At 38.0% G+C, this 24,274-nt stretch overlaps 1 protein-coding gene across 1 annotated transcript; it reads left to right on the top strand.

Moving 5' to 3' along the window:
- The first annotated feature begins 3,129 nt into the window (after positions 1-3,129).
- On the top strand, positions 3,130-7,719 carry INSL5 (insulin like 5). Its single transcript, XM_049879525.1, has 2 exons — positions 3,130-4,200; positions 7,248-7,719. Exons 1-2 carry the CDS (start codon positions 4,026-4,028, stop codon positions 7,478-7,480), a joined length of 408 nt encoding a protein of 135 aa, XP_049735482.1. The 5' UTR covers positions 3,130-4,025; the 3' UTR covers positions 7,481-7,719.
- Positions 7,720-24,274: the final 16,555 nt, after the last annotated feature.

Genomic DNA, 24,274 nt, shown 5'->3' with positions numbered 1-24,274 from the left:
GAAACCGTAAGGGGCAGTTGTACTCTGTCCTATAGGGTCGCTATGAGTCGAAAATGACTCTATGGCAATGGGTTATCGTTAACACTATTTTATTTGATCCTGTGATATTTTTCCATGTTACAAGTTAGAAAATCAAATTATAGGTTAAATGAGTTTCTCAAGGTCTCTTAGCTAGAAGCCAGTGTAGCAATATTAAAACTCTGTCATTCTAACACCAAGGTCACTATGGTAAAGTGAAGTACTTGATAGAATTACCTTCATCGTTCTCACTATCACTGATGCATCTATTGTAAGTTCACTCTGTGCTGGCAACTCTGATCAGCACACTTTGCATCAGTCTGTCCGTGCAACCACCATAAGAATTCACATTATTATGTCAATTTTACAATGAAGAAGCTGAGGTTCAGAGACACTAAGTACCCCCTAAGATCACTTCAAAATTAAATGGCAGAACTGAGATCTGATTTCCCAAATCTGATGCCACAGACGGTACTTACAACTCTTAATCCAAACTGCCCCAAACACTGTTTATTAGGTATACTTGTGGCCATAGTTTCTCAATAAATGGCATATAGGTGAGAGGTAGGTTTACTGAATCCATTCTCTGGTTTTTAATTGGATTTTTGCTTCACTTTCATTGTAAACCTTTATATAACCAATCCTGACCATGTGTTAATTCCAATTGTTAAGGCTGAATAACTGATCTTACTTGGACTTGATCTGATACATTGGATTACATAAACATTCTCTGCATCGGCGCAAGATGTAAATAACTATAATTACGCTAGCCAGGTTACCTTGTTATAACAAAAATCCCCAGATCTCAATGGCTTTAAAAACTGAAGGTTTATTTCTCATTCACATTACATGGTCATTATAGGTCAGCAGGTGGCCCTGCTTTATGTTGTCCTGACTCAATCACTGGGTTCCATCATCAGAAAGTGTTGGTCACCAAGGAAGGGAAGAGGTAGAGCTGGAAATCAAGCACCAAGTTTTAAATTCCAGAGAAGTGACACATATCGCCTCCACTCACATTTTACTTGCCAAAAATCATTACATGGACATGCCCAACTTAAGCAGGGCAGAGAAACAATTCTACCATATGCCTGGGAGCAGGACAACTAGAAATATATCTACCCTAGACATTCATGACTATTCCATATACTAATCAATTTCATGGTGAAAGAGTTTTCAGGGTTAAAAAAGTTAGGGTAAAATTAAACTAAACCAAGTTAAAGGTGTTTCCTACCTATATGTCTTTCCTGAACCCTTGCTATAGTAAAATATACATTATTAATCCCCAGGAAGAGTGATATTAACATGGGATCCTTTTTTTTCCCCAAAAAACTCTCTGCAAAGATATATGTTCTGAAGTATATGCTTTCAGAAACAGTACCTTAAGTCTCTGTCTTTCTAGAAATTATTTGTGGAAGGAGAAAGGGAAGGAAGGAGGAAACTCAAAAATGAAGGAAGTAAAGAAAAAGACTATAGTAGTGCAAATTTATGGCTAGTTTTGAGATTGAAGAGAGTTATGCAGAAAAAGGAGCCCTGGTGGTGCAGTGGTTAAGAGCTTGGCTGCTAACCAAAAGGTCAGCAGTTCACATCTACCAACCACTCCTTGAAAACTGTATGGGGTGGTTCTACTCTGTTCTATAGGGTCACTATGAGTCAGAAGCGACTCAATGGCAACAGGTTATGTAGAAAAACCATCCATAGTTGCTAGCCCCAGTCAAATGAATATTATCTAATTCCTTGAACATGACATTGTTAATTTATTAGGCGTCATATATTAAGCTGGTCACTTTACTTATGTTGACTTTCTTCATCTTCACAACAACATTATAAAGCACAGATTATCTCCTCACAGATGGGGAACCTAAAACTCAGACAGGACAGTTACAGCTTCAAAGCCACACAGATAGTAAATTGAGTTAGTCTTGTGAGAAAGAAAAGTCATGTCAACCTCCTAATAGGAAGAATTAAGCGCTCCAGTTAGACATGTAAGCAAGAAACAATTTTTGGTCAAAAAGCAGATTCATTTTGATTTTGGTTGTCCTCAATGTTTGGGCTTTAAGCAGAAGGACGAAAGAGTGATATTTGGTGGCCTGAGCGGGGAGCATTAAATGCCAGTCTGTTAGGATTTTCTTCTGCAGGTAATAGGTGAGCCATTGAAGATTTCTGAAATGGGAGTAACGTAATCTGACAATGATAACAGGACTTAGCATTTTAAGTTCACAGAAGTCTTAAAGCAATTTGATCCAACCTTCTCAATTTACAAACGAGGAAAATTAATCCCCCATAGTTAAGGCTCCACAGCTAGGGCTTTCATTAATGTCCTTAGGTTTTTCATCTAGGTAATTGACCTGGCTGATTAGCTTGCCTCTGTTTGGTCATAGGCTGAGCTCAAGTATGGCTGGCCTTTCATCTGTATCCCAAATTAAGATGAACCCTGATGAGGACTGTAGAGCTGGCGAAAAGAGGGGATTATTTTGAAATCAGGAGGATCAATGGGTTGATAGCAGGTTCAGAGGTAGCAGAGTGTGTCTGGCATTCAGGTAGGCATCATGCCTTGGCTGAATAATTTATTCTTGGCTTATGCAGATGTAAAACCCATAGCTACTGATTATAGTTTTTAGGCAGTGGTGCAAACATTTAAGCATATGGTTGCTAACTGAAGCGTCGGAAGTTCAAGTCCATCCAGGGGCATGTTAGAAGAAAGGCCTGGTGATCTACTTCTGAAAAATCAGTATTGAAAACTCTTGTGGAGAACAGTTCTACTTTGACACACATGGGGTCGCCATAAGTTGGAGGTGACTTGTTGGCAACTTTTTTTTTTTTAAAGTGGTCTTATTATGACGGGCAGTAGAAGTCTCCAAAGAAGAGAAGTTTGTAATAAATGGTTGAATAATTGCTGGATTTTGTGGTTGTGTGAGGCTTGGTCATGCAGATACCCTTCTGGACTTGTTAAATGATATAGATTCACCTGCAATTTTGACCCATCGAGAGATGGAGTAGCTTCATCTGACCTCAGAACATTCCTGCTCATTTGGATTCAACAGAATCAACTAAATAATTATCTCTTCAGCCAGCTAAAACATGAGTCAACAATACTGTCTTTAAGGTCTCAAATTCCAGAATTATTTGTTTAGGTAAGAACTCTGCAAAGACTACTGATTTCAGATGGTTTACCAGAAGAGAAATCTCATTATTTGTTTTTCGGGATTATAGATGAAAGTTCTGCTATAAAACATTTCTGTTTGAAAATGTGTGCTGATGAATCATAGGGCGAAGGATAACAAGAAAGATCTCAATCAGAAAAATTCTGAATTATGAAGGAGACTTACCTTTTTTAGTTTGTGCCAATGATATAAGAGGGCTGCTAGCAATTATTGACTGTTGATTTTGTCAAGCAAGACATTAGTTCTACGAGGTGGTTATTATTATCAGCACAATTTTCCATAGAAGGAAGCTGAAGATTCTAGATCTGGTATGTGGGAAGTCAGAATTAAAACATGGACATGAGAACTTGCATTCTTAAGTGTGACTTCCTATTGCTTGGACATAAGATGTTGCTTTTGATAGTCACAAAACTCGTATGACAAAGGTTTCCCAATTCTAGAGACATGACTATTGAGAGTCAAAGCATTTAAAATTTGTCCTATGTTTCTCAGTCAGCAAGTAGCAAAGTTGAGATTGGAGCTTCTACTTGGCTACCTCCAAAGCCCATGTGTTTTCCATGATGCTCTCCTCCCTTCCAAGACTGCCTTCTCTTTATTGCTTCAGGGATGCAACTAAAGGCCATTGATGGTGTTCAGCAGTGACTGAATAACTAGCCATAATCATAAAAGTGCATTATCAAAATTTCACAATGGAACATATGTGGTTAGCAAATATTGTTAAAATGAGGTTCTGGCCAATAAAATGCCAGGAAAATTAGTATAAATTGGACAAGAGCGTGAGGGTAACTTACAGAACTTGATTTGGCAATACTCACCAAATCAGATCCTCATTTGATCCTCAGCAAAATGAAGGGCTCCATTTTCACTTTATTTCTACTCTCTTTCCTACTTGCCATCTCAGAAGTGAAGAGCCAGGAGTCACTGAAGCTCTGCGGGAAAGACTTCATCAGAGCAATTATCTACATGTGTGGTGCCTCCAGGTGGAGAAGGCATCTGGAGGAGAGACTTCAAGTTCAGCAAGGTAACATGGAGCCGCCTGTCTCTTATTTTTTAATAATATTTTGTTGTGTTTTTGGAGAAGGTTTACATATCAAATTAGGTTCTCATTTGAAAATTTCTGCACAGATTTTTCATTGACATTATTGACACTTCTCACAATGTGCCAACATTCTCTATAATTGCGATCTGGTTGTTCTCTTTCCAGTACTCTAGTTTCCCTGCCCCCTTATCTTGTCATCTTTATTTTAAAGTAAATGCTGACCTTTTGGTCTCATATAGATCTTTGCTTTTAAAATTTTAGTAACTGTTTCCCTGCTGACCCATTTCTATATCAATTTAGAGGATTAATTCTGAAAAAAAAAACAAAAAACAAAAAACAACTTGAATTTGGCTAGGAAAAGAGGTGAGCTTGCTACATTTCAAAAATAGGGACCTCATTTTATTTAGTCTCCTTGAAATCATTTGATTGCTTAACTATTAGAATGAGCTCGCACCTCTGACAGGTGCTGTGGGGGATAGAGACAGCACGTGATTTCAAGGGCTTGTTGGATTAGCAAGATTTTCATACCTGGATAATATAGAATATAATAAGATGGAATTCAAGCAAGTGTTAAATAAGGATAGAAAAAATGGAATCTAATATTTATTGTGCATTTATTAAGTGGCAGCAGTTTCATGTGCAATATTTCATTCAGCCTGCCAATCAGGACACTATGAAGTGATATTACCACCATTTACCATTAGACCCCAGCCCCTGGGTGGTGCAAATAGTTGAGCACTGAGCTACTAACCGAAAGGTTGGTGGTTTGAGTCTACCCAGAGGCACTTCAGAAGAAAGGCCTGGTGATTTACTTCCAAAAGATCACAGCCATTGAAAGCCCCATCCACAGTTCTGCTCTGAAACACATGAGGTTGCCAGGAGTTGGAATCAACTCGATAGCAACTGGTTTGGTTTTTGGTCTTGACCATTAGACTGAAAAGAAAGATGTTTACTCTGCTGGTAAGCAGTGTGGCAAATCAGGTGTGTCTGGCTTCAAGAGCTGAGGTTTTTCATTTATTCCACACTGTTTCTGAGGTAAGGGTTGTGGTAATAAACGACAGCACCTTATGGGGGTGGTGGTATTTGAAAGAGGCCCTGAAGGATGCGTAGGATTTGAGGAGCTACAAGGAGTGAGGGTGAAGTAGGGTGGGAATTCTAACAATAGGAATACTCTGATCAGAATTTGAAGGTGGGACTGGACCTAATGTGTTTCAGACAGAGTAAGGGACTGACTTCATTATAGTCATTTGTTTTTTAATTCAAGTAACTTAGAAGTTCACTTGCAATTCTTTCTGCTAATTCTATGTTAAAGGGTGAGGAAAAATTTAAGATTCTATTTTAATAGTAAAAATCAGTTGTATTTTGTTATGTTTTTAATAAAAAGTAAAAAAAGTTTTCATAATAAATATTGCAACCACATATATAATTGTAAAGGTTTCAGTTTGGTTTAAAGTGACTGGTGAACAAAAATATTTTAGAGACTCACCCGCCATTTTCATAGTTTGGTGGGTTAATGTCTTTGGAAAACTTATGAACTTACCCTGTGCTTTAAAAAGAGAAAAAAATTATCATCATCATTTTAATATTGAGAGGTTTGTAGTTACAAGATAGTGACAAAAAGAAAAAGGGTTTTTAATCTTAGGCAAATGAATATAACTTTTTTTTTTTCGGATTAGCAAACCAAAATGCAATAGGAAATAATACATTTGAAATAGCTCTGAAACATATGATACACTGGAATGGATGTACCCATCTACCATCCAAATCATAATACTGTTTAACCTTTCACAGGTTTTCAGGGTGTTTCCCATACATTATTTTACTGGGTCAATTACTGATTTACCAATCAGCATTCATCCATCTAATTTTTCTTGGTACTTGCCAGTGTTTTAAGGTACAGAGAAGTTAGTCTAAACCAAAAGGGAGAGAGGCTTATACCTAGACTTTGGTAACAACACTCGAATAAAACTAGAGTGTGGCCCACCTTTTATTATCAGTTATAAAACCAAAAAAAAAAAAAAAACCATTGCTGTCTAGTTGATTCCGACTCACAGTGACCCTATAGAACAAGTAGAACTACTCTGTGGGGTTTCCAAAGGTGTAATTGTTATGGGGAGCACTGGTGACACAGTGGTTAAGCGTTTGGCTGCTAACCAAAAGGTCAGCAGTTCAAATTCACCAGCTGGTCCTTGGACGACCTATGGGGCAGTTCCACTCTGTCCTGTAGGGTCGCTGTGAATCCCACTCACTGGCAATGGGTTTTTGTTTTGGCTTAATCTTTAAGAAAACAGAATGCCACATTTTCTCCCATGGTGCGGCTGCAAACCACCAATCTGTCAGTTAGCAACTGAGCACTGAACCACTGCACCGCCAGGTCTCACAGGTGTAAATCTCCATTTTCTTCCTTTTTGTTGTTGGTAGTTGCAGTGGAGTCAATTCCACCTCATGGCAGGCGACCCCGAGTGTGATGAATAGAACTGCTCCAAAGGGTTTTCAAGGCTGTGACCTTTTAGAAGCAGACCGCCAGGCCTTTCTTCTGAGGCACCTCTGGGTGGGTTGTAACCACCAACCTTTTGGTTAGCAGTTGAGCACTTGAATGTTTGTGCCACTCAGGGGCCTTTTATTCCCTTACCGATCAGCCTTACAGGAAATATATGCAGTTGTTTTTTGTTTGTGTGTTTTTTGTTTCTGGCATGACTAACACCCTTGGGAGCTCTTGGCCATTGAGCAGAGGTAGCCAGTAAAACAGAATTCAAGCCCTGACTTGGCTACTGACTGGCTGCATGATACTCCCTTCTCTGCACCCAAGTTTCCTCATCTGTGAAATGAGGAGAGTGGAGATAAATGAGCACTCCACTAAACATCTCATTTTTATTAAGCCCAATGAACACTTTAGGAAAATTATGTGCAGGACTCAATTTCCTTTCAGAAATCCAACTCATTTCCTCAAGAGAAGAACTTGGTTGCTGCCTTTTCATCAGGGCCCTCTAAGAAAAAAAAAAAAAAATTTTTTTCCCTCTTCCATACAGCTGACAGAGAAAACTACTTCCATCTCCCAAATGAACATGAGGTTTCTGAGGAAATCACAGCGCACAACCTTCGGAAGCTGGACTCCGCAGTAGAGGAGCTTCCTCAGGGTGGACAGCCACCCAGGGGAGGGATGTGGGAGCCCAGGAAGCAGTCAGTGAAGTCAAGAAGAGACCTCTCCCTCATGTGCTGCACTGCTGGCTGTAGCATGGCTGATTTGAGCTCTTTTTGTTAAGATGAGAGCAAATACCCAGTGGGTGGCAGAGCTTTAAACATGTTTAATCACGGTGTTTCACTGCCTGGTACCACAGTTATACAGCGTCACTAAAATGATGGCTTTTGAGTAGTCCATGCTTCTTGTCTAAAAGTTGTGGATGAATGGTTAAAACCACAATGAAGTCTGTTTTCTTCTTTTACCAAAATTCTAATGCTTTGAATTTTAAATGCTGGAATATATGCTACCATTAACTTAGATCTGTGCAAAATTGCAATAAAAATGTCCTAAGCCAAGCTGACTATGATTTCTTTCTTCTTCTTTTTTTAAATCATATATCACTTTTAAAAAATAAATGATAGAAAATGCTGATGGTACAAAAACCGAAAAAAGAAAGTATAAAAAGAAAATAAACATGAACTGGTATCTAATCACCCAGAAATAACTATCCACTCTTAACTTTTGGGTTACTATGTATTATTACTAATAGTTTAAACATTTATTCATTGTTAGTTATAAGAATCTAAACAAAGTGATCATCTCGAAGGACTTCAGAATGCTTGAGAATTGTTTCCAAATACCGTGCAACCATCAACGTTCTACTGGACAATAGGTGGAGACATATATTTATCAATGAGGTCCCATAAACAGTAGAAACCCAGAAGGACAATCCTGTTTGTGCAATAAGGTCCTTTCCGTAGTTTAGGCCACCTTGGTTTTGCTTCCCTACTGCTGAGATAAAAGAACATTCTATTTCCATTCTGGAGGTTGAGAAACTAAAACCTAGATAGCCAAATCATGAAATTGAATGTCTTCATTGATAAAAAGACAAAAATAAAGATATTACGAAACTATGTTTTAACTTCTAACTCTGCCAGCCCAGTGGGTTGTTAACAAACATCAGAAGTTTCTATTCATCTGAAGTGCAGCTCTCATTAGTACTATAGGCTGTATCGGAATGCCATCTAATATGTACTGGGCACTTACATCGTGCCAAGGCATTGTGCACGACATTTGAACATTTTACCCCATGCATTTGTTGCAGGAAGCCTTTGAGGGTGGAGTAGTACTTTTACCACCATTTTTCAGACAAGGAAACTGAGACTCGGTGGAATTAAGTAAACCCATCTTGAGTCACTGTCTTAGATATCTAGTGGTGCTATACCAGAAATACCACAAGCGGATGGCTTTAACAAAGAGAAATTTATTTCCTCACAGTGAAGTAGGTTAAAAGTCCAAATTCAGGGTGTCAGCTCCAGGGGAAGGCTTTCTCTCTCTGTCGGCTCTGGAGGAAGATTCCCTGTTCTCAAGGCTCCCCTGGTCAAGGAGCTTCTCAGGCGCAGGGACCCCAGGTCCAAACAACATGCTCTGCTCCTGGTGCCGCTTTCTTGGCGGTATGAGGTCCCCAACTCTCTGCTTGCTTCCCTTTCCTTTTATCTCTTGAGAGAGAAAAGGTAGTGCAGGCCACACCCCCAGGGAAACTCCCTTTATCTTGGATCAGGGAGGTGACCTGCTAAAGGCTGGTATTACAATCCCATCCTAATCCTCAACATAAAATTACAATCACAAAATGGAGGACAACCACACATGGCCTAACCAAGTTGATACACAAATTTGGGGGGGACATAATTCAATCCACGACAGTCACACAGATAAGTAGGTGGTGTTACTATGTCCAAACTCAGGCTATAGGACTCTATGTCAGTGTTCTGTCCGTGGAGGGATGACTGTAGCCTGGAAGGGCAGTGTGAAGCAGATGATGGAGTTAGTGGCAACGAATTGCAAGGCTAGAAAAGTGTTCAGTTGTTAGTTGCCGTTGAGTATATTTTGACTCATAGCGATCCCATGTGTTGCATTTCCTTAAATATATTTTAAACTTATTGGTAGGACTACTTGGGGTTTCCCATACATATAAACAAAACATGATCAAGTAGGATATTGGACAGAAATTCTGGGTTAATGTCCAGTCATACTAGATCTAAAATTTACATTGAAACAGTGACTCAAATAATTGCTAGGCATTTTCTGTGTATTAGCGCAGAAAAATGGCTTCTCAAGAATGCATGGAGGAGTGGGACTTCTCTGGAGGAGTTGCTCAAGCAGAGGCTGGGCAGATTAGAAAATGTGGGGAGGCCTTGGATGGGCTGAGACTTCTCACTGGGTTATCTTTACGATTTAATCCAGCTCAAATTCTTTGAAATGAAATCTGCAGAGAAGTTGATTTACCATCTAGTTTAGGAGCCCTAGTGGTGCAGTGCTTAAAAGCTATGGTTACTCACCAAGAGGTCAGCAGTTTGAACCTACCAGCAGCTCCTTGAAAAGCCTGTGGAGCAGTTCTACTCTTTTCTATAGGGTTGCTATGAATCAGAATCAACTTGAAGGCAGCAGGTTTGGTTTTTGGTTAACCTCACCGTTGCAATGGGCCTAATTCATTCCTCAGATGTATCTCCTCAAACTAGCTCACCAGGACTGTTTGTCTATGAATGTCCTTTTGAAATCTTTATTTTATGTATTAATTTTAATCTTTTTTAATTTAAATACATTACAATAAATGAAACAACCCAAGGAATTATAAAGAAAACAATCTATCCTTGCCTTGAGGTAACCTGTGTTGTTAACAGTTATTCCCAGTCTTTCTCCTTTGTCTGTTGTTGTTGTTGTTAGGTATCCTTGAGTTGGTTCTGACTCATAGCGACCCTATGTACAACAGAACGAAACACTTCCCGGTCCTGTGCCATGCTCACAATCATTGTAATGCTTGAGCCCATTGTTGCAGCCACTGTGTCAATCCATCTCATTGAGGGTCTTCCTCTTTTTCATTGACCTACTTTACCAAGCATGATGTCTTTTTCCAGGGACTGATCTCCCCTGACAACAGGTCCAAAGTATGTAAGATGTAGTCTTGCCATCCTTGCCTCTAAGGAGCATTCTGGCTGTGCTTCTTCCAAGACAGCTTTGTTTGTTCTTCTGGCAGTCCACAGTATATTCAATGTTCTTTGCCAACACCACAATTCAAAAGCATCAACTTTTCTGTTTTCCTTACTCATTGTCCAGCTTTGTCTATGGGTGTGTATGCATATATATATACACCAAAAAACCATTGTCATCGAGTCGATTCCAACTCATAGCAACCGTTTAGGACAGGGTAGAACTGCCATACAGGGTTTCCAAGGAGTGGCTGTTGGATTTGAACTGCTGGCCTTTTGGTTTGCAGCTGAATGCTTAACCACTGCACCACCAGGTCTCCTTGTATATATATACACATACATATATATTTCACATCTATTTGTCTATCTATCTATCATCTTCTTTACAAAATGGGACCATATGACAAACATTACCTAGCAACGTGCATTTCTAACTTCAAAATAACATTGCGACATCCCTCCAGGTCAACAGATATCAATCTATTCTTTTAAAATAGTTTGATAATATTTTACAGCCTTGGGTCCTAAAGTGTGGCTTGAAGACCCCTGGAGTTCCTCAAGACAATGTGTGAAAAGTCAAAACTATTTTAATAGTAATACTAAGACATTACTGGCCTTTTTCCTCATGTTAACATGCAAAAGCAATGGTGGCAGTCACCCCACACTCTAGCGGTATCAATGCATTCTTTTCCATTCTCAGTTTTACTTAAGAATGTCCTTGATAAAGCAGGAAAAATTAATTATACTAAATCTAAGTCACTGAATTCATGTCTCTTCAATATTCTAAGTGACAAAATGAGAATCTGCATTAGGCACTTTTGCTGCATACTGACGTACGATGATAGTTTCAAGGGTGATTGATTTGTAAGGTTACAACTAGTTATTTCTCCCCTGAAGCATTTTTTTTTTGTTTTAAGAAAGACTGACAAACTGTGGTGATTTAGATTTGATATTTGAAATTAAAGGAAATAAAAATTAAAAATAAACAAAGTGAGCCTGTCAAGTCAAGAAAAGCAAATGACAGTATTTGTTGCCAATGTTCGAATTCAAGATTTCAAGCAATTCTGGAAAACTTATATCCACTACCACGAGCACTGGTTGTAATATTAGTGAATTTGATATTCTGATGTTATGTAATGAAGCCTGTAACATTTGGAAGATGCGCAGAGCTCAGTGAACCAATATTTTCCAAACGATCAATGAATGATGTTTCAAAATCATGAAAGGGTAAAAGAGCTAAAGACTTTAACAGAGCACATGAATTCACTGACGTGGTTTCAGATTCTATGTTGTAACTATCCATTAACAAACAACTACTTGTTGAGTTTTGGAATACAATCAAAAACGAATATCAAAATTGTCTGCAAAGGCTCTTCCCTTTTCCAACTAAATATCTACGTGAAGCTGGATTGTCTTCATATTCTTCAACCAACACAACATACAGCAACAGATTGAATGAGAAAGCTGATATGAGAATTAAGCTCTTTTATTAAGTTAGTCATTAAAGACTTGCAAAATACAAAATGATATTCTTCTGACATAATTTTTTATTTTTGAAAATGCAGAAACTTTTCATAAGATATGTTAACATGTGGTATGTTCATTATTATTTTAAAATGAGTTAATAAATATTTTTTTCAAAATGTCTGTTTCAAATTCCAAGACAATAAATATAGATTCAACCCATATAAACAAAAGCTCTTTGAAACTTCTTAATAATTTTAGGAGTGTAAAGGAGTTCAGAGACCAAAAGTCTGAGAACTACTATTCTAGAGTATGTACTGCCAGAATTTTTTTAAGGCCTGCATTAATAGATATTCAGGTTGTATTCAGCATTTGCCATTACAAAAATGCAAAGCAATAAACAGCCTTGTTCATATATTCTTACTTACCGATGCCTTTATTCCCATAAGATGGCTTTCCACGTTGTTGAGGGAAAGGGTATGTGTATTTTTTTCAGTACAGGTAGTCCCTGACTCACAATGGGGTTCCATTCCATTGACTTGGTTGTAAGTCAGTTCTGATATAACTTGAATACCTCTTTTTTTTTCCCCATTATTACTGCCTTTTATTATCAGTATTCTTATAAAACCGATCTTTTTTGTCTTTGGGGGTTGGAACAACACAGCTTCAAATTAACAACTGATGCTTCTGATGGTACATTACATTGAATAAGATGACGCTATAGGCCTGGTCTACAATGAAGTCCACCTCAGTGTCCTAACAATGAGTTCAGAGTCAGAATGGCTGTTGGGCACATGAGCAGTTTGTCCTATGTTGTTAGATTAGAATTGAACACTGCCAAACTTTTTATCTTTTATGGCTCCCAACACTGACACCAGACTCCATTGTAGACCAGGACATAACCTGCTATATGGCAGTGTTTTGAGCAGTAAATCATAACATTGAACACCTGTGAGTGACTATCTGAGCATAACATCAGCAAATTACATGCTGCAACATTGTATGTAGTACATATTACTAATGATGCACAAACAACAACAAAACAAACAAACCAAAAACAGATGGTTGTAAATGCAGTTCATCACAACTTGAAGGCCTCATAAATCAGAGACTACCTGTATATGTTTATTAGTTGTAATATATATATATATTTAGGTACATAGAAAAACATAGAAGAATGGACCCTAGTCTCTTTACTTCAATAAATCCTGTAGCCATTTTGTTAAAGGTTAGGAAATGCCAGCAGTGCAGAAAATTGTAAAACAAAATGAAGCTCCACTCTCCTACATGTTTCTAAAGTAATAACCCTTGTTCAGAGTTTTTTTTTGTACTTTTGGCCAGAAAAAAAAACATGTATATACTGAATTCATGTAGTATAGCTACTAATATAAATAAACAGAGTGAGAGTGCTCTATCTGAGCTCTGGTGACGCAGTGGTTAAGAGCTATGGCTGCTAACCAAAAAGGTAGGTAGTTTGAATCCACCAGCTGCTCTTTGGAAACCCTATGAGGCAGCTCTACTCTGTCCAATAAGGACATTATGAGTCATAACTGACTGGATGGCAATGTTTGTTTTTTTACTCTATCTAGATGGCACTAGTTTTTTTTTTATCCCTATACTTAGACCTAAACCTCTATCTATACATCGATTTGCTGATCTATCTATCGTCTAGCTCAGAGACTTTTAACACTCCACCAAAATTTCTTCTCCTCCTCTTCCTGGACACACAACTAGACTACACTTCCCCGTATCCTTTCCATGACACGTGATCATGTGACTGAGTTCTAGCCACTTCCACCAAGACAGACACAGGGAAAAAATGTCATGTGAAGATGCATTAACAAACCAATAAACATTAAGAAGCTAGGAAAGAGGTATGGAATGGTTCCTCTTTCAGGGCCCTTAAAGGGATCAAGAGAGCCAATGCCCTGATTTGGACTTTGAGCCTGCAGAGCTTTGAGATAATCAATTTCTGTTCTTTAAAGCCACTCACTTTGTGGTATTTTGTTATAGAAGCCCTAGGAAGCTAAGACACTGTCCTACACCTCAGTATGTATGTTTTAAACACAAACTAAGAGATTACCATCTTACAAGTCTGTATTAATTTATATTCCCACTAGAAATGTAGGAGAGTAACTATTTCTCTACATTCTCACCTGTACATGCTTGCAAAAATTTGTAGTTCTTGTAAGTTAAAATTGAATATCGTTTTTGGTTTAATTTGTATTATTTGGACTGTCATGAAATGATTACCTTTCATGTTTATTGGACACTTGTGTTTCCTCTTCTATAAATTAGCCTGTTAATATCCCTTACTTGTAATTGTTCTCTAAAATCTGAAGCTTTTTATATTAATGATACTAATGTTTTGACTGTCATCTGAATCAAATATTTTCTCTCTGTCTTTTGTATATGTTAACTTCTTTTAGGATGTCTCTGATCATACAATGTCTATCTTTTCCTTTATGGTTTCTGAATTTTCTGCCTTCTTCCTGCTAGGTAGCACAAACATTCTCTTAAACTTTATTCTAACATTGCTGTTGTTTATCTTTTGCATTTAAATCTTTAATCCATTTTATATTTATTTTTGTGTAGTGTGAGGTCAATATTTAAGTTTTATTTTCTTCCAGATGGACAGCAAATTTTGCCTGAATTGTTCCCCATTGAGAATTCAAATGTCACTTTTATCATGTTCAGTTTCCATTATATTTGGGAATATTATTGTGCCCTTTTTGTTCATTGATCTATTTATCCTGAATTAACCCCCTAATACTTGGATTGTTGTAGCTTTATGGTAAATTTTAAATATCTAGTAAGAAAACATGCCCTTCCCTGTAGGTTTTTCTAATATGCATTGCTATATTGACATATGCTCTTCCATATGAATTTTATAATCATGTTACTCCATTCCAACAGAATCCCATTGGAGTTATGATTTGAACTGCATTACATTTAGATAATAATTTAGAAAACAAATTCTATGACATTAAGAATTTCCATTTAAATACATTACTATAATAACAATTACAAAGTAATGTTATTACTTTAAGGAGCCCTGGTGGCAAAGCGGTTAAGAACATGGCTGCTATCTGAAAGGCTGGCACTTTGAACCCAAAACCATGGGAGAAAGATGTGGCAGTCTGTTTCCATAAAGACTTATAGCCTTGGAAACCCTACGGGGCAGGTCTACTCTGTCCCATAAAGTCACTATGAGTTAGCATTGACTTGACAGCAATGTGTATGGTTTATTACTCTTAGTAACATTTTATAATTTTATTTATATACATTCAGTATCTATTTAGGTCCCGCGTTAATACAGTTTTTTCTTGACTGTTAACCTAAAAGTTAGTGATTTGAACCCACCCAGCTGCACCATGAAAGAAAGGCCTGGTGATCTGCTTCCATAAAAATTATAGCCAAGAAAATCCTGTTCTGAAGGTCTACTCTGCAACACATGGGGTAGCCGTGAGTTACAATCTACTCAACAGAAACTTTTTTTTTAACCTATTAAAATTTGTTCTTAGTTTTTTTTTTTTTGCTGCCGTGAATGATTTTTTTCATGACCATTTCTAAATGCTCATTGCAGTACAAAGAGAAATCTTTATTTTTGTATATTCACCTTATCTTCGCCACCTTGTCAAGTTTTCTTAATTAAATTGAATGGCTCTTTTACTAGTTTATCTAGGTATAGAATATCATCAATCTATTATGTAAACCCTGGTGGCATAGTGGTTAAGTGCTATGGCTGCTAACCAAAAGGTCAGCAGTTCGAATCTGCCAGGCACTCCTTGGAAACTCTATGGGGCAGTCCTACTCTGTCCTATAGGGTCACTCTGAGTCAGAATCAACTCAACGGCAGTGGGGTTTTTTTATTAAGGAAAAGGTAATTTTGTCTCTTCCAATATTTAAGTTGTCATATTCTTGTTTTTTTACACTATCTGTTATTCAATATTTGTTGAGGTGTAATTTTCCAGGCACTGGTCTAGGTGCTGAGTATGTTGTAGTAAACCAAAAAAGACAAATGAAGTGTATATTCTAACAGAATCAAATGTAAAAAGGAGAAGTATTAGATAAATGACTGATGCTGAGAAGAAAATAAAGCCTGACAGGGATAGAAAGGGCTGAGAATTGGAGAGAGGAATACCTTTTAGACAGAGTGGCCAGGCTAAGGAAGGCCTCATTAGGAAGGTGACCACTAAAAGAATTCTTAGTGATGGTGATAATGGCAAGCATCTTTCTCAACTTCCTAATTTCGGTGAAAATGGGTTCGGCATTTCAGTGCTCAGTATGACATTTGCTGATAAACAAACAAATAAATGAGTTGATATGAGTTGGAATCAACTCAACAGCAATGGGTTTGGTTTTTGGTTTAAAGTGGTTAATACCCTTGATCACCGCCATGCATCTGTCAGCTTGTTGTACTGTGGGGGCTTGCATGTTGCTGTGATGCTGGAAGCTATGGTGCTGTTGTTCAAGTATCAGTCGGGTCACCCACAGCAGACATGTTTCAGCTGAGTTTCCAGACTAGGAAGAAAGACCTGGCAGTCTACTTCTGAAAAGAATTAGGCAGTGAAAACCTTATGAATAGTAGCAGAACACTGTCAGATATCGTGCAGGAAGATGAGCCCTTCAGGTTGGAAGGCACTCAAAATATGACTAGAGAAGAGCTGCCTCCTCAAAGTAGAATCAACTTTAATGGTGTGGATGGAATCAAGTTTCTGGGGTCTTAATTTGCTGATGTGGCATGACTCAAAATGAGAAGAAACAGTTGCAAACATCCATTAATAATTGGAACATGGAATATATGAAGTATGAATCTAGGAAAATTGGAAATCGTCAAAAAAGAAATGGAATGCATAAACACTGATATCCTAGGCATTAGCTGAAATGGACTGGTATTTGCCATTTTGAATCAGGCAATCATATGGTCTACTATGCCAGGAATGACAACTTGAAGATAATAGCATTGCATTCATCATCAAAAAGAACATTTCATTGATAATTACTGATGATTGGAATGTGAAAATTGGAGAAAAAGAAGAAGGATTGGTAGTTGGAAAATATGGCCTTGGTGACAGAAATGGTGCCAGAGATGGCATGATAGAATTTCATAAGGCCAATGACTCCTTCATTGCAAATGCCTTTCTTCACCAACATAAATGGCAACTATAGACGTGGACCTTGCCAGGTGGAATATCGAGGAATCAAATCAATTACATCTGTGGAAAGAGATGGTGGAAAAGCTCAATATCAGCAGCCAGAACAAGGCCAGGGGATGACTGTGGAACAGACGATCAATTGTTCATATACAAGCTTAAGTTGAAACTGAAGAAAATTAAAACAAGTTCACAAGAGCCAAAGTATGACCCTGAGCATATCCCACCTGAATCTAGAGACCATCTCAAGAACAGATTTGATGTGTTGAGTACTGATGACCGAAGACCAGATGAGTTGTGGAATGACATCAAGGACATCATAGATGAAGAAAGCAAGAGGTCATTAAAAAGAAAGAAAAGACCAAAATGGATGTCAGAAGAGACTCTGAAACTTGCTCTTGAACATCCAGTAGCTAAAGCAAAAGGAAGAAATGATGAAGTACAAGAGTTGAACAGGGGATTTCAAAGGGCAGCTCGAGAAGACAAAGTATTATAATGACATGTGCAAACACCTGGGGATGGAAAATAAAAAGGGAAGAACATGCTCTGCATTTCTCAGGCCAAAAGGACTGAAGAAAAAATTCAAGCCTTGAGTTGCAATATTGGAGGATTCTATGGTGGAAAATATTAAATGACTCAGGAAGCATCAAAAGATGGAAGGAATACACAGAGTCACTATACCAAAAAAGAATTGGTCGGCATTCAACCATTTCAGGAGGTACCATAGAAGCAGAAACCAAGGGTACTGAAGGAAGAAGTCCAAGCTGCACTGAAGGCTTTGGTGAAAAACAAGGCTCCAGGAATTGATGGCATACCAATTGAGATGTTTCAAAAAACGGATGCAGCCCTGTAAGTACTCACTCTTCTATGCGAAAAAACTTGGAAGACAGCTGCCTGGCCAACTGACTGGAAGAGATCCATATTTATGCACATTCCCAAGAAAGGTGAACCAACGGAATGCAGAAATTATCGAACAATATCATTAATATCATACAAAAGTAAAATTTTGCTAAAGATCGTTCAAAAGTGGCTGCAGCAGTATATCGACAGGGAACTGCCAGAAATTCAAGCCAGATTCAGAAGAGGACATGGAACCAGGGATATCATTGCCAGATGCATGCTGGGTGAAAGCAGAGGATACCAGAAGGATGTTTGCCTGTATTTTACTGACTACGCAAAGGCTTTCGACTGTGTGGATCATAACAAATTATGGATAACATTGTGAAAAATGGCCATTCCAGAACACTTAATTGTGCTCACGAGGAACTTGTATATAGATCAAGAGGCAGTCCTTCGAACAGGATGAGGGGGTGTTTCGTGGTTTAAAGTCAGGAAAGATGTGCGTCAGGGCTGTATCCTTTCACCATACCTATGCGATATGTATGCTGAGCAAATAATCCAAGAAGCTGGACTATATGAAGAAGAAAGAGGCATCAGGATTGGAGAGAGACTCATTAACAGTCTGCATTATGCAGATGACAGAACCTTGCTTGCTCAAAGTGAAGAGAACTTGAAGCACTTACTGATGAAAATCAAAGACCACAGCCTTCAGTATGGATTACACCTCAATGGAAGGAAAACAAAAATCCTCACAACTGGAGCAATAAGAAACATTATAATAAATGGAGAAAAGATTGAAGGTGTCAAGGATTTCATTTTACTTGGATCCACAATCAACAGCCATGGAAGCAGCAGTCAAGAAATCAAAAGACGCATTGCATTGGGCAAATCTGCTGCAAAAGACCTCTTTAAATTGTTGACAAGCAAAGATGTCACCTTGAAGACGAACGTGCACCTGACCCAAGCCATGGTGTTATCAATTGTCTCATATGCATGTAAAAGCTGGACGATGAATAAGGAAGAGCCAAGAAGAACTGATGCCTTTGAATTGTGGTGTTGGTGAAGAATATTGAATATACCATGGACTGCCAAAAGAACGAAAAAATCTGTTTTGGAAGAAGTACAACTAGAATGCTCCTTAGAAGCAAGGATGGTGAGACTACGTCTCACAAACTTTGGACATGTTTTCAGGAGGGACCAGTCCCTGGAGAAGGACATCATGCTTGGTAAAGTACAGGGTCAGTGAAAAAAAGAGGAAGACTCTCAATGAGATGGACTGACGCAGTGGCTGTAACATTGGGCTCAAGCTTAACAAGGACTGTGAAGATGGTGTAGGACCGGGCAGTGTTTTGTTCTGTTGTACACAGTGTTGCTACGGGTTGGAACTGACTCGATGGCACCTTGATCATTTAAAAGTTTTATTCTATTGCTATTTGCTTACAGATTTATTCTATCAGAAATAACTTCTGCATTTTATCAAACACGTATTCAACTTTTAATGTTTTATTAGATGAAGTTTTCTCTTTTTTTGTTAATTTGTTAATTTGTTAATGTGATGAAGTATGTTCAGAGCCTTCCTTAGGCTGAAATTTCCCTGGATTTCCAGAATAAATCATTTTAGTCATGGTGTAATATTCTCCTAATACTCAGGAGGACTGAATGTGTGAATATTTTATATAGAATCTTTGTAATCTGTGTTCACTAGTAAAATTGACCCTAAACGTCTTGGCAATAAAGATTATTCTCACATCATAAAATGCAAGTGTTATCCATTTTTAAAAAAAAATTAGAAAAAATAAGCTATGATATAAGCTACAATAGTTTGCCTAGTGATTTTAAAAAACTATTGAAGTATAATATACATTATTTAAAATAGGTGGAATAAGAAAAATAAATAAATAGAAGAAACCAAGGGAGTCTTAAAGAGGGAGCCCAGATATCTGAAGTGAAGAAGTATAAAAACAGGTAGAGATGAGCAAACAGAGGCCAAATTTGGGGATGAACAGAATTTTATATAAATATGGACTTAAGAAGAGGTTGTCATTCAAAGGAGACAGTAGCAGATGCCTAATAGCTTTGAAAAGAAATCTATAGTATCTTATTATGATGATGAGCAGAAGTTGAAGTAAACGAAAACCAAGCAAGCAAACAAATAGAAAACCACACTCAATTTTTCAGGAAAACAGTTTCAGCAGGAAAAAAATTAGAGGTCGAGGGCAAGCTTCTACCATGAGTCAGACATTTTGCAGACACTCTTTCAATCCTCAAGACAAGTGCATGAGTAACGGTCATCATCACAATCACATTTACCTTTGTGGGAACTGAGGCTCAAGGCATTAGCCACCCTTTCCCAAAGCCATGCCTCTAATAAGGATTGGAAGCTGGACAAGGAGTTTTCCCGTCAAACCTGTGTCTTTCAAAAAACATTGCTTCTCAAATTAGAAGAGAACTGAGGTGGAAGGCAGCTGCTGAAATGGTCCCTAGATTTGGTGGTGGCCTTGGGGGTTTCACTTCTGCCCTTTGTGAATGTAACACAGTGGTGAGGATGAAAACCAGATTGCAGGAGGTAGAAATGGTGACAGTCGCAGAGAAAATCAAAGGTAGTGGCTGCAGGCCACTCCTTGAAGAATTTGGGGAGCAAGAAGACATAATAAATTTTAACTATTTAAGTGTTGATTTTTCTTAATGCATTTTTTGAGACTACCTAGAAAGACAGGTCAAATTATGGCCCCAAGGAAAGTGTTCATTCCCTAAAACAGCGAGAGTTAAAAGGCTCTAATTTCTCAACTGCTGTTTTAAAAATCACTCAAACATATTGGACAATTCCCAAGAGTTTTAAAAAATGAATGAGTTGAAGCAGTGCTTAATTTCTCAATACATAATCTGTTGGACTCTGTTGTAAGGACCTCCTATTCTTTAAAGTTATTCTATTAACGATGACAGCACAATGCAGCATCGGTACTTCCATTCAAGAGGCTAGCATGTTTTTGACAGCACCTTTATATTTCTTATGCTGACAACAGAAGTGGATCAAATAAAAATTTAAAAATGAGGAAAAAAAGGAAGACATCACTTGATTTTGGTTTTGTGAAAGAAAACTTTCCCTATTGATTTTGGGGGAGGGTTTCCTGCTGATATTCCCAGAGCTAACTGAATTTTCAGTAATTTGCTATTAGTACTGGCTATGCTTGCTGAAAACTCTGTTAATGCATAATTTATAAAGTAAGAAGAAGATGTTAAGTCTCAATTTGGATGACCGCCAAGTCTAAATCTCTCACCTTGATGTTGTACCTCAGTTCCAGTTCTACTTTTTCAGCTGCCTGAGGCTACCTCCACCTGAATTTCCCATTATTAGCTTAAAATTCAACAAATGCAAAACCACACTTGGTATTTTATCCCTCAGACTCCTGCTACTGACTTCCTTACTTTTGGTAACAGGACCGCAGATCTCCTAGTTACCTAGACTCGAACCTTCAACTAGCAACCATAGTATTTACTGAGGGCTGCCCATCAGGTGGAAACTCTGGTGGCTTAGTGGTTAAGAGTTTGCTTGCTAACCAAAAGGTTGGCAGTTCAAATCTACCAGGCATTCCTCGGAAACCCTATGGGGCAGTTCTACTCCGTCCTATAGGGTTGCTATGAGTGGGAATCGACTAGAAGGCATTTTGTAGTTAAGGGCTGACCAGACATAAGTATTTAATCCTCCCCAAACCTTGTGAGGTGGGTACCTGTATTATCCTTACTTTATGATGAGGAAACTGAGGCTCAGTGAGGTCAGTAATTAAAGTTCACCTAACTAGTGAGTAGAAGCTAAGGATTCAGCCCCAGGTCTGCAAATATTCAGTTTGTAACTTTCAACTGCCTTGTCCTGTTGCCTTAAAGTCACCCCTGACTCCTCCTTCCCCTTTACCTAATCATATAGACTGTGTTCTTGTAATGTCCCATACCACTGTCCTCTTTTTTCCACTTTCCATGCTATAGTTTAGTTCAGCCTTTTATTACCTTTCACCTCTCCAAAGCAGTCTTCCTGCTCTTTATCCACATATTCATCTTCTTAAAGGTCACCTCACTACATTATTAGCCAAGTGAAAGCCTTCGAAGGGACCCAGGGTCTGAGTGTAGTTTTCTTACTCAGACATTCAGGTACCCTTCCAATCTTAGTCCTAACCACTTCCCTTCATGAACCCTAAGTTCTATTTAGTCTAGACTTCTTCCTTTACTCTGACCTCCTCTACCTGTTGAAATTCTACTCACTACCTTCACGATCTAGATTAAATGCTACTTCCTTCATGAAGTCTTCCACAAATTCCTTAATCAGATAAAGGTGTTCTGGGTTTTTCTCATGACGACATATTCTAGCCTGCACTACGGTAACATGTGCACTTCTCTTATCATCCCTATGGGATCCTAGCTCCTTTAGGGTTGGACTACGTATTGCCATTATCCGTGATGCCGGTAGCATGCGGCATAGTGCAATGCACATGATTTGTTGCTTTAAATAAGAAGATGAATTAAATTTTCATCATTAGGTGCTGTTACAGTTTGTGGTCCATGTATTCAAGATGTTTTCGGTCCAGTAAGGGAAACAAAATTAATATTCAAAAATAATCTAGAGAACAATCAGGAGCTCAACTGTGAGAGTGAACAGAGAAGAGAGAGAACAGGAGGGAAGGAACAGATGGAGAAGGTTTGACAGAAAAGCTGGGGCCTGAGTTTGATGCTGAAAGGTGAGGAAAGTTGCTGTGAGTGGAAGGGGACATTCAGAGGAGGGGGAAAAGCATGAGTGAAGGCTCCGATGTAGGGATGCGCACTGTAGGTCTGGGGACAAAGATGGCACTTTAGGAACACCCAACTGACAGGGAAATGTACAGGAAAGTTCAGGGTGCTCCAGAGCAAAACAATTTAACTTCCTTCCAGTCTCATTTATTTCAAAATATTCTATTACAAGCTTTTTGTGATAACCAGCATTTTTCCAAGTTAGTTGCAATTAATAAGTTTTACTGTATATTCCTATATGGCTATATAATTGCTAGAATTCATCATTGACCATCTAAATTACAGTACATGGTAATATGCTGGCAAAATGCTTCCTTTTTTTTTTTTTTTACTGCCATCATATTTTAAGGTTTTGATTTCTAACAGTCAGAAACATATGGTAAGAGATTGTCTCATGGATTAGAGTTTAGAACTCTGAAAAAATAAAGCCATTTTTAAAATGGGCTTTCTATATACTCAGGCAGTGTCTTCGTCTGATTTATTCATGCCAAATTGTTTTACGATTGCCCCTGCTGTTGTTCCAAGAGGGGAGAAGTTCACAAATGCATAAGGAAAATATGAAGCTTATTTACTTATTATACTTGTGGTCTAATCCAGATTCAAAACTGGCCTATAGAGATTAACCAGGATTGATGGTGATAAATTATTCCATAGACACATTCCCACTAAAGCACTAACAGACAAAATAAAGAAAATTGCCTAACTCATTTTTAAAAGCTACTGTAAAAGTCAGGACAAGCAGAAAGAAAGAGATTTAGAAAGTATACATTTTTGACTATGTGCTGTTTGGGTGGGAATAAGACATCAATAAATTTTATTGATCATAAAACACTGTACATGTACCTTTTTTTTTTTTACTGAAGACTAGAGCATTGCTAATTTTCTCCATATGTGTATAATTTGTCTTTGACCTTTAACAAATGTCCTTTAAGCAGTCCACTTACCATCCAAAAAGAATGCTACAGCATCATTTTACATGCACACAAAGAGTTGAAAGCTCCATAAAAATAAATGATCCATGATACAAGATACATTAACCAGCAGAATAATAAGCTATTTCAGCCCCGTAAATTTTAGTGCCCATCCATTCAAAACCGCACTGGGTCACTTTAGGATGAAATTCATAGGAACAAAATGGTAAACACATATGTTTTATTTGGTAAGCTGCCAACCCCATATTTTGTGTAAAAGTTTGTAAGCCTACGAAAACCTACCCAAAGGCACATCAGGCAGTGTATATTTAAAGTGTCTCTTTCCAATACATGATTTTATGTGTTAAAGATATATTTACTATTAAGCATCATGTATATTTAATGTCACAATGTCTATTTCAATGCCCTAAAAAGCTTTTGTTCACTTTATAGTTTCCATTAGCGAAGAACCAACGTTCAGTTCCCTCACAATTTTGTAAAGTGCAGGCAACCCACAAGAGCTTCTAGTTTTAATTGGCTCCCCTGTGGGACCACGATAATTGTTATGAAGTCATTCATTCTACCTCAGCAGTTTCAACTGTCAGGTACATATAACAATAATTGCAGTTAATGAATGCTGCTCAATTTATTAAGTGCAAAATGAAAACCAGTATTCTTTTATATGCAGCACTGAGGCATATTATCATTTATCATTTGTGTCTACCATGTTGAATATTCTAC

This window comes from Elephas maximus, chromosome 3 (genome assembly GCF_024166365.1).
Source record: "Elephas maximus indicus isolate mEleMax1 chromosome 3, mEleMax1 primary haplotype, whole genome shotgun sequence".
Taxonomy (NCBI): Eukaryota; Metazoa; Chordata; class Mammalia; order Proboscidea; family Elephantidae; genus Elephas; species Elephas maximus.
This window is presented reverse-complemented; position numbering and strand designations above follow the sequence as displayed.

Excerpts from the sequence above, each read along its gene's own strand:
- INSL5 (XM_049879525.1), top strand. The coding sequence starts at position 4,026 with ATGAAGGGCTCCATTTTCACTTTATTTCTACTCTCTTTCCTACTTGCC. Across the intron at positions 4,201-7,247 it reads GAGACTTCAAGTTCAGCAAG|CTGACAGAGAAAACTACTTC; the intron begins GTAACATGGAGC and ends TCTTCCATACAG.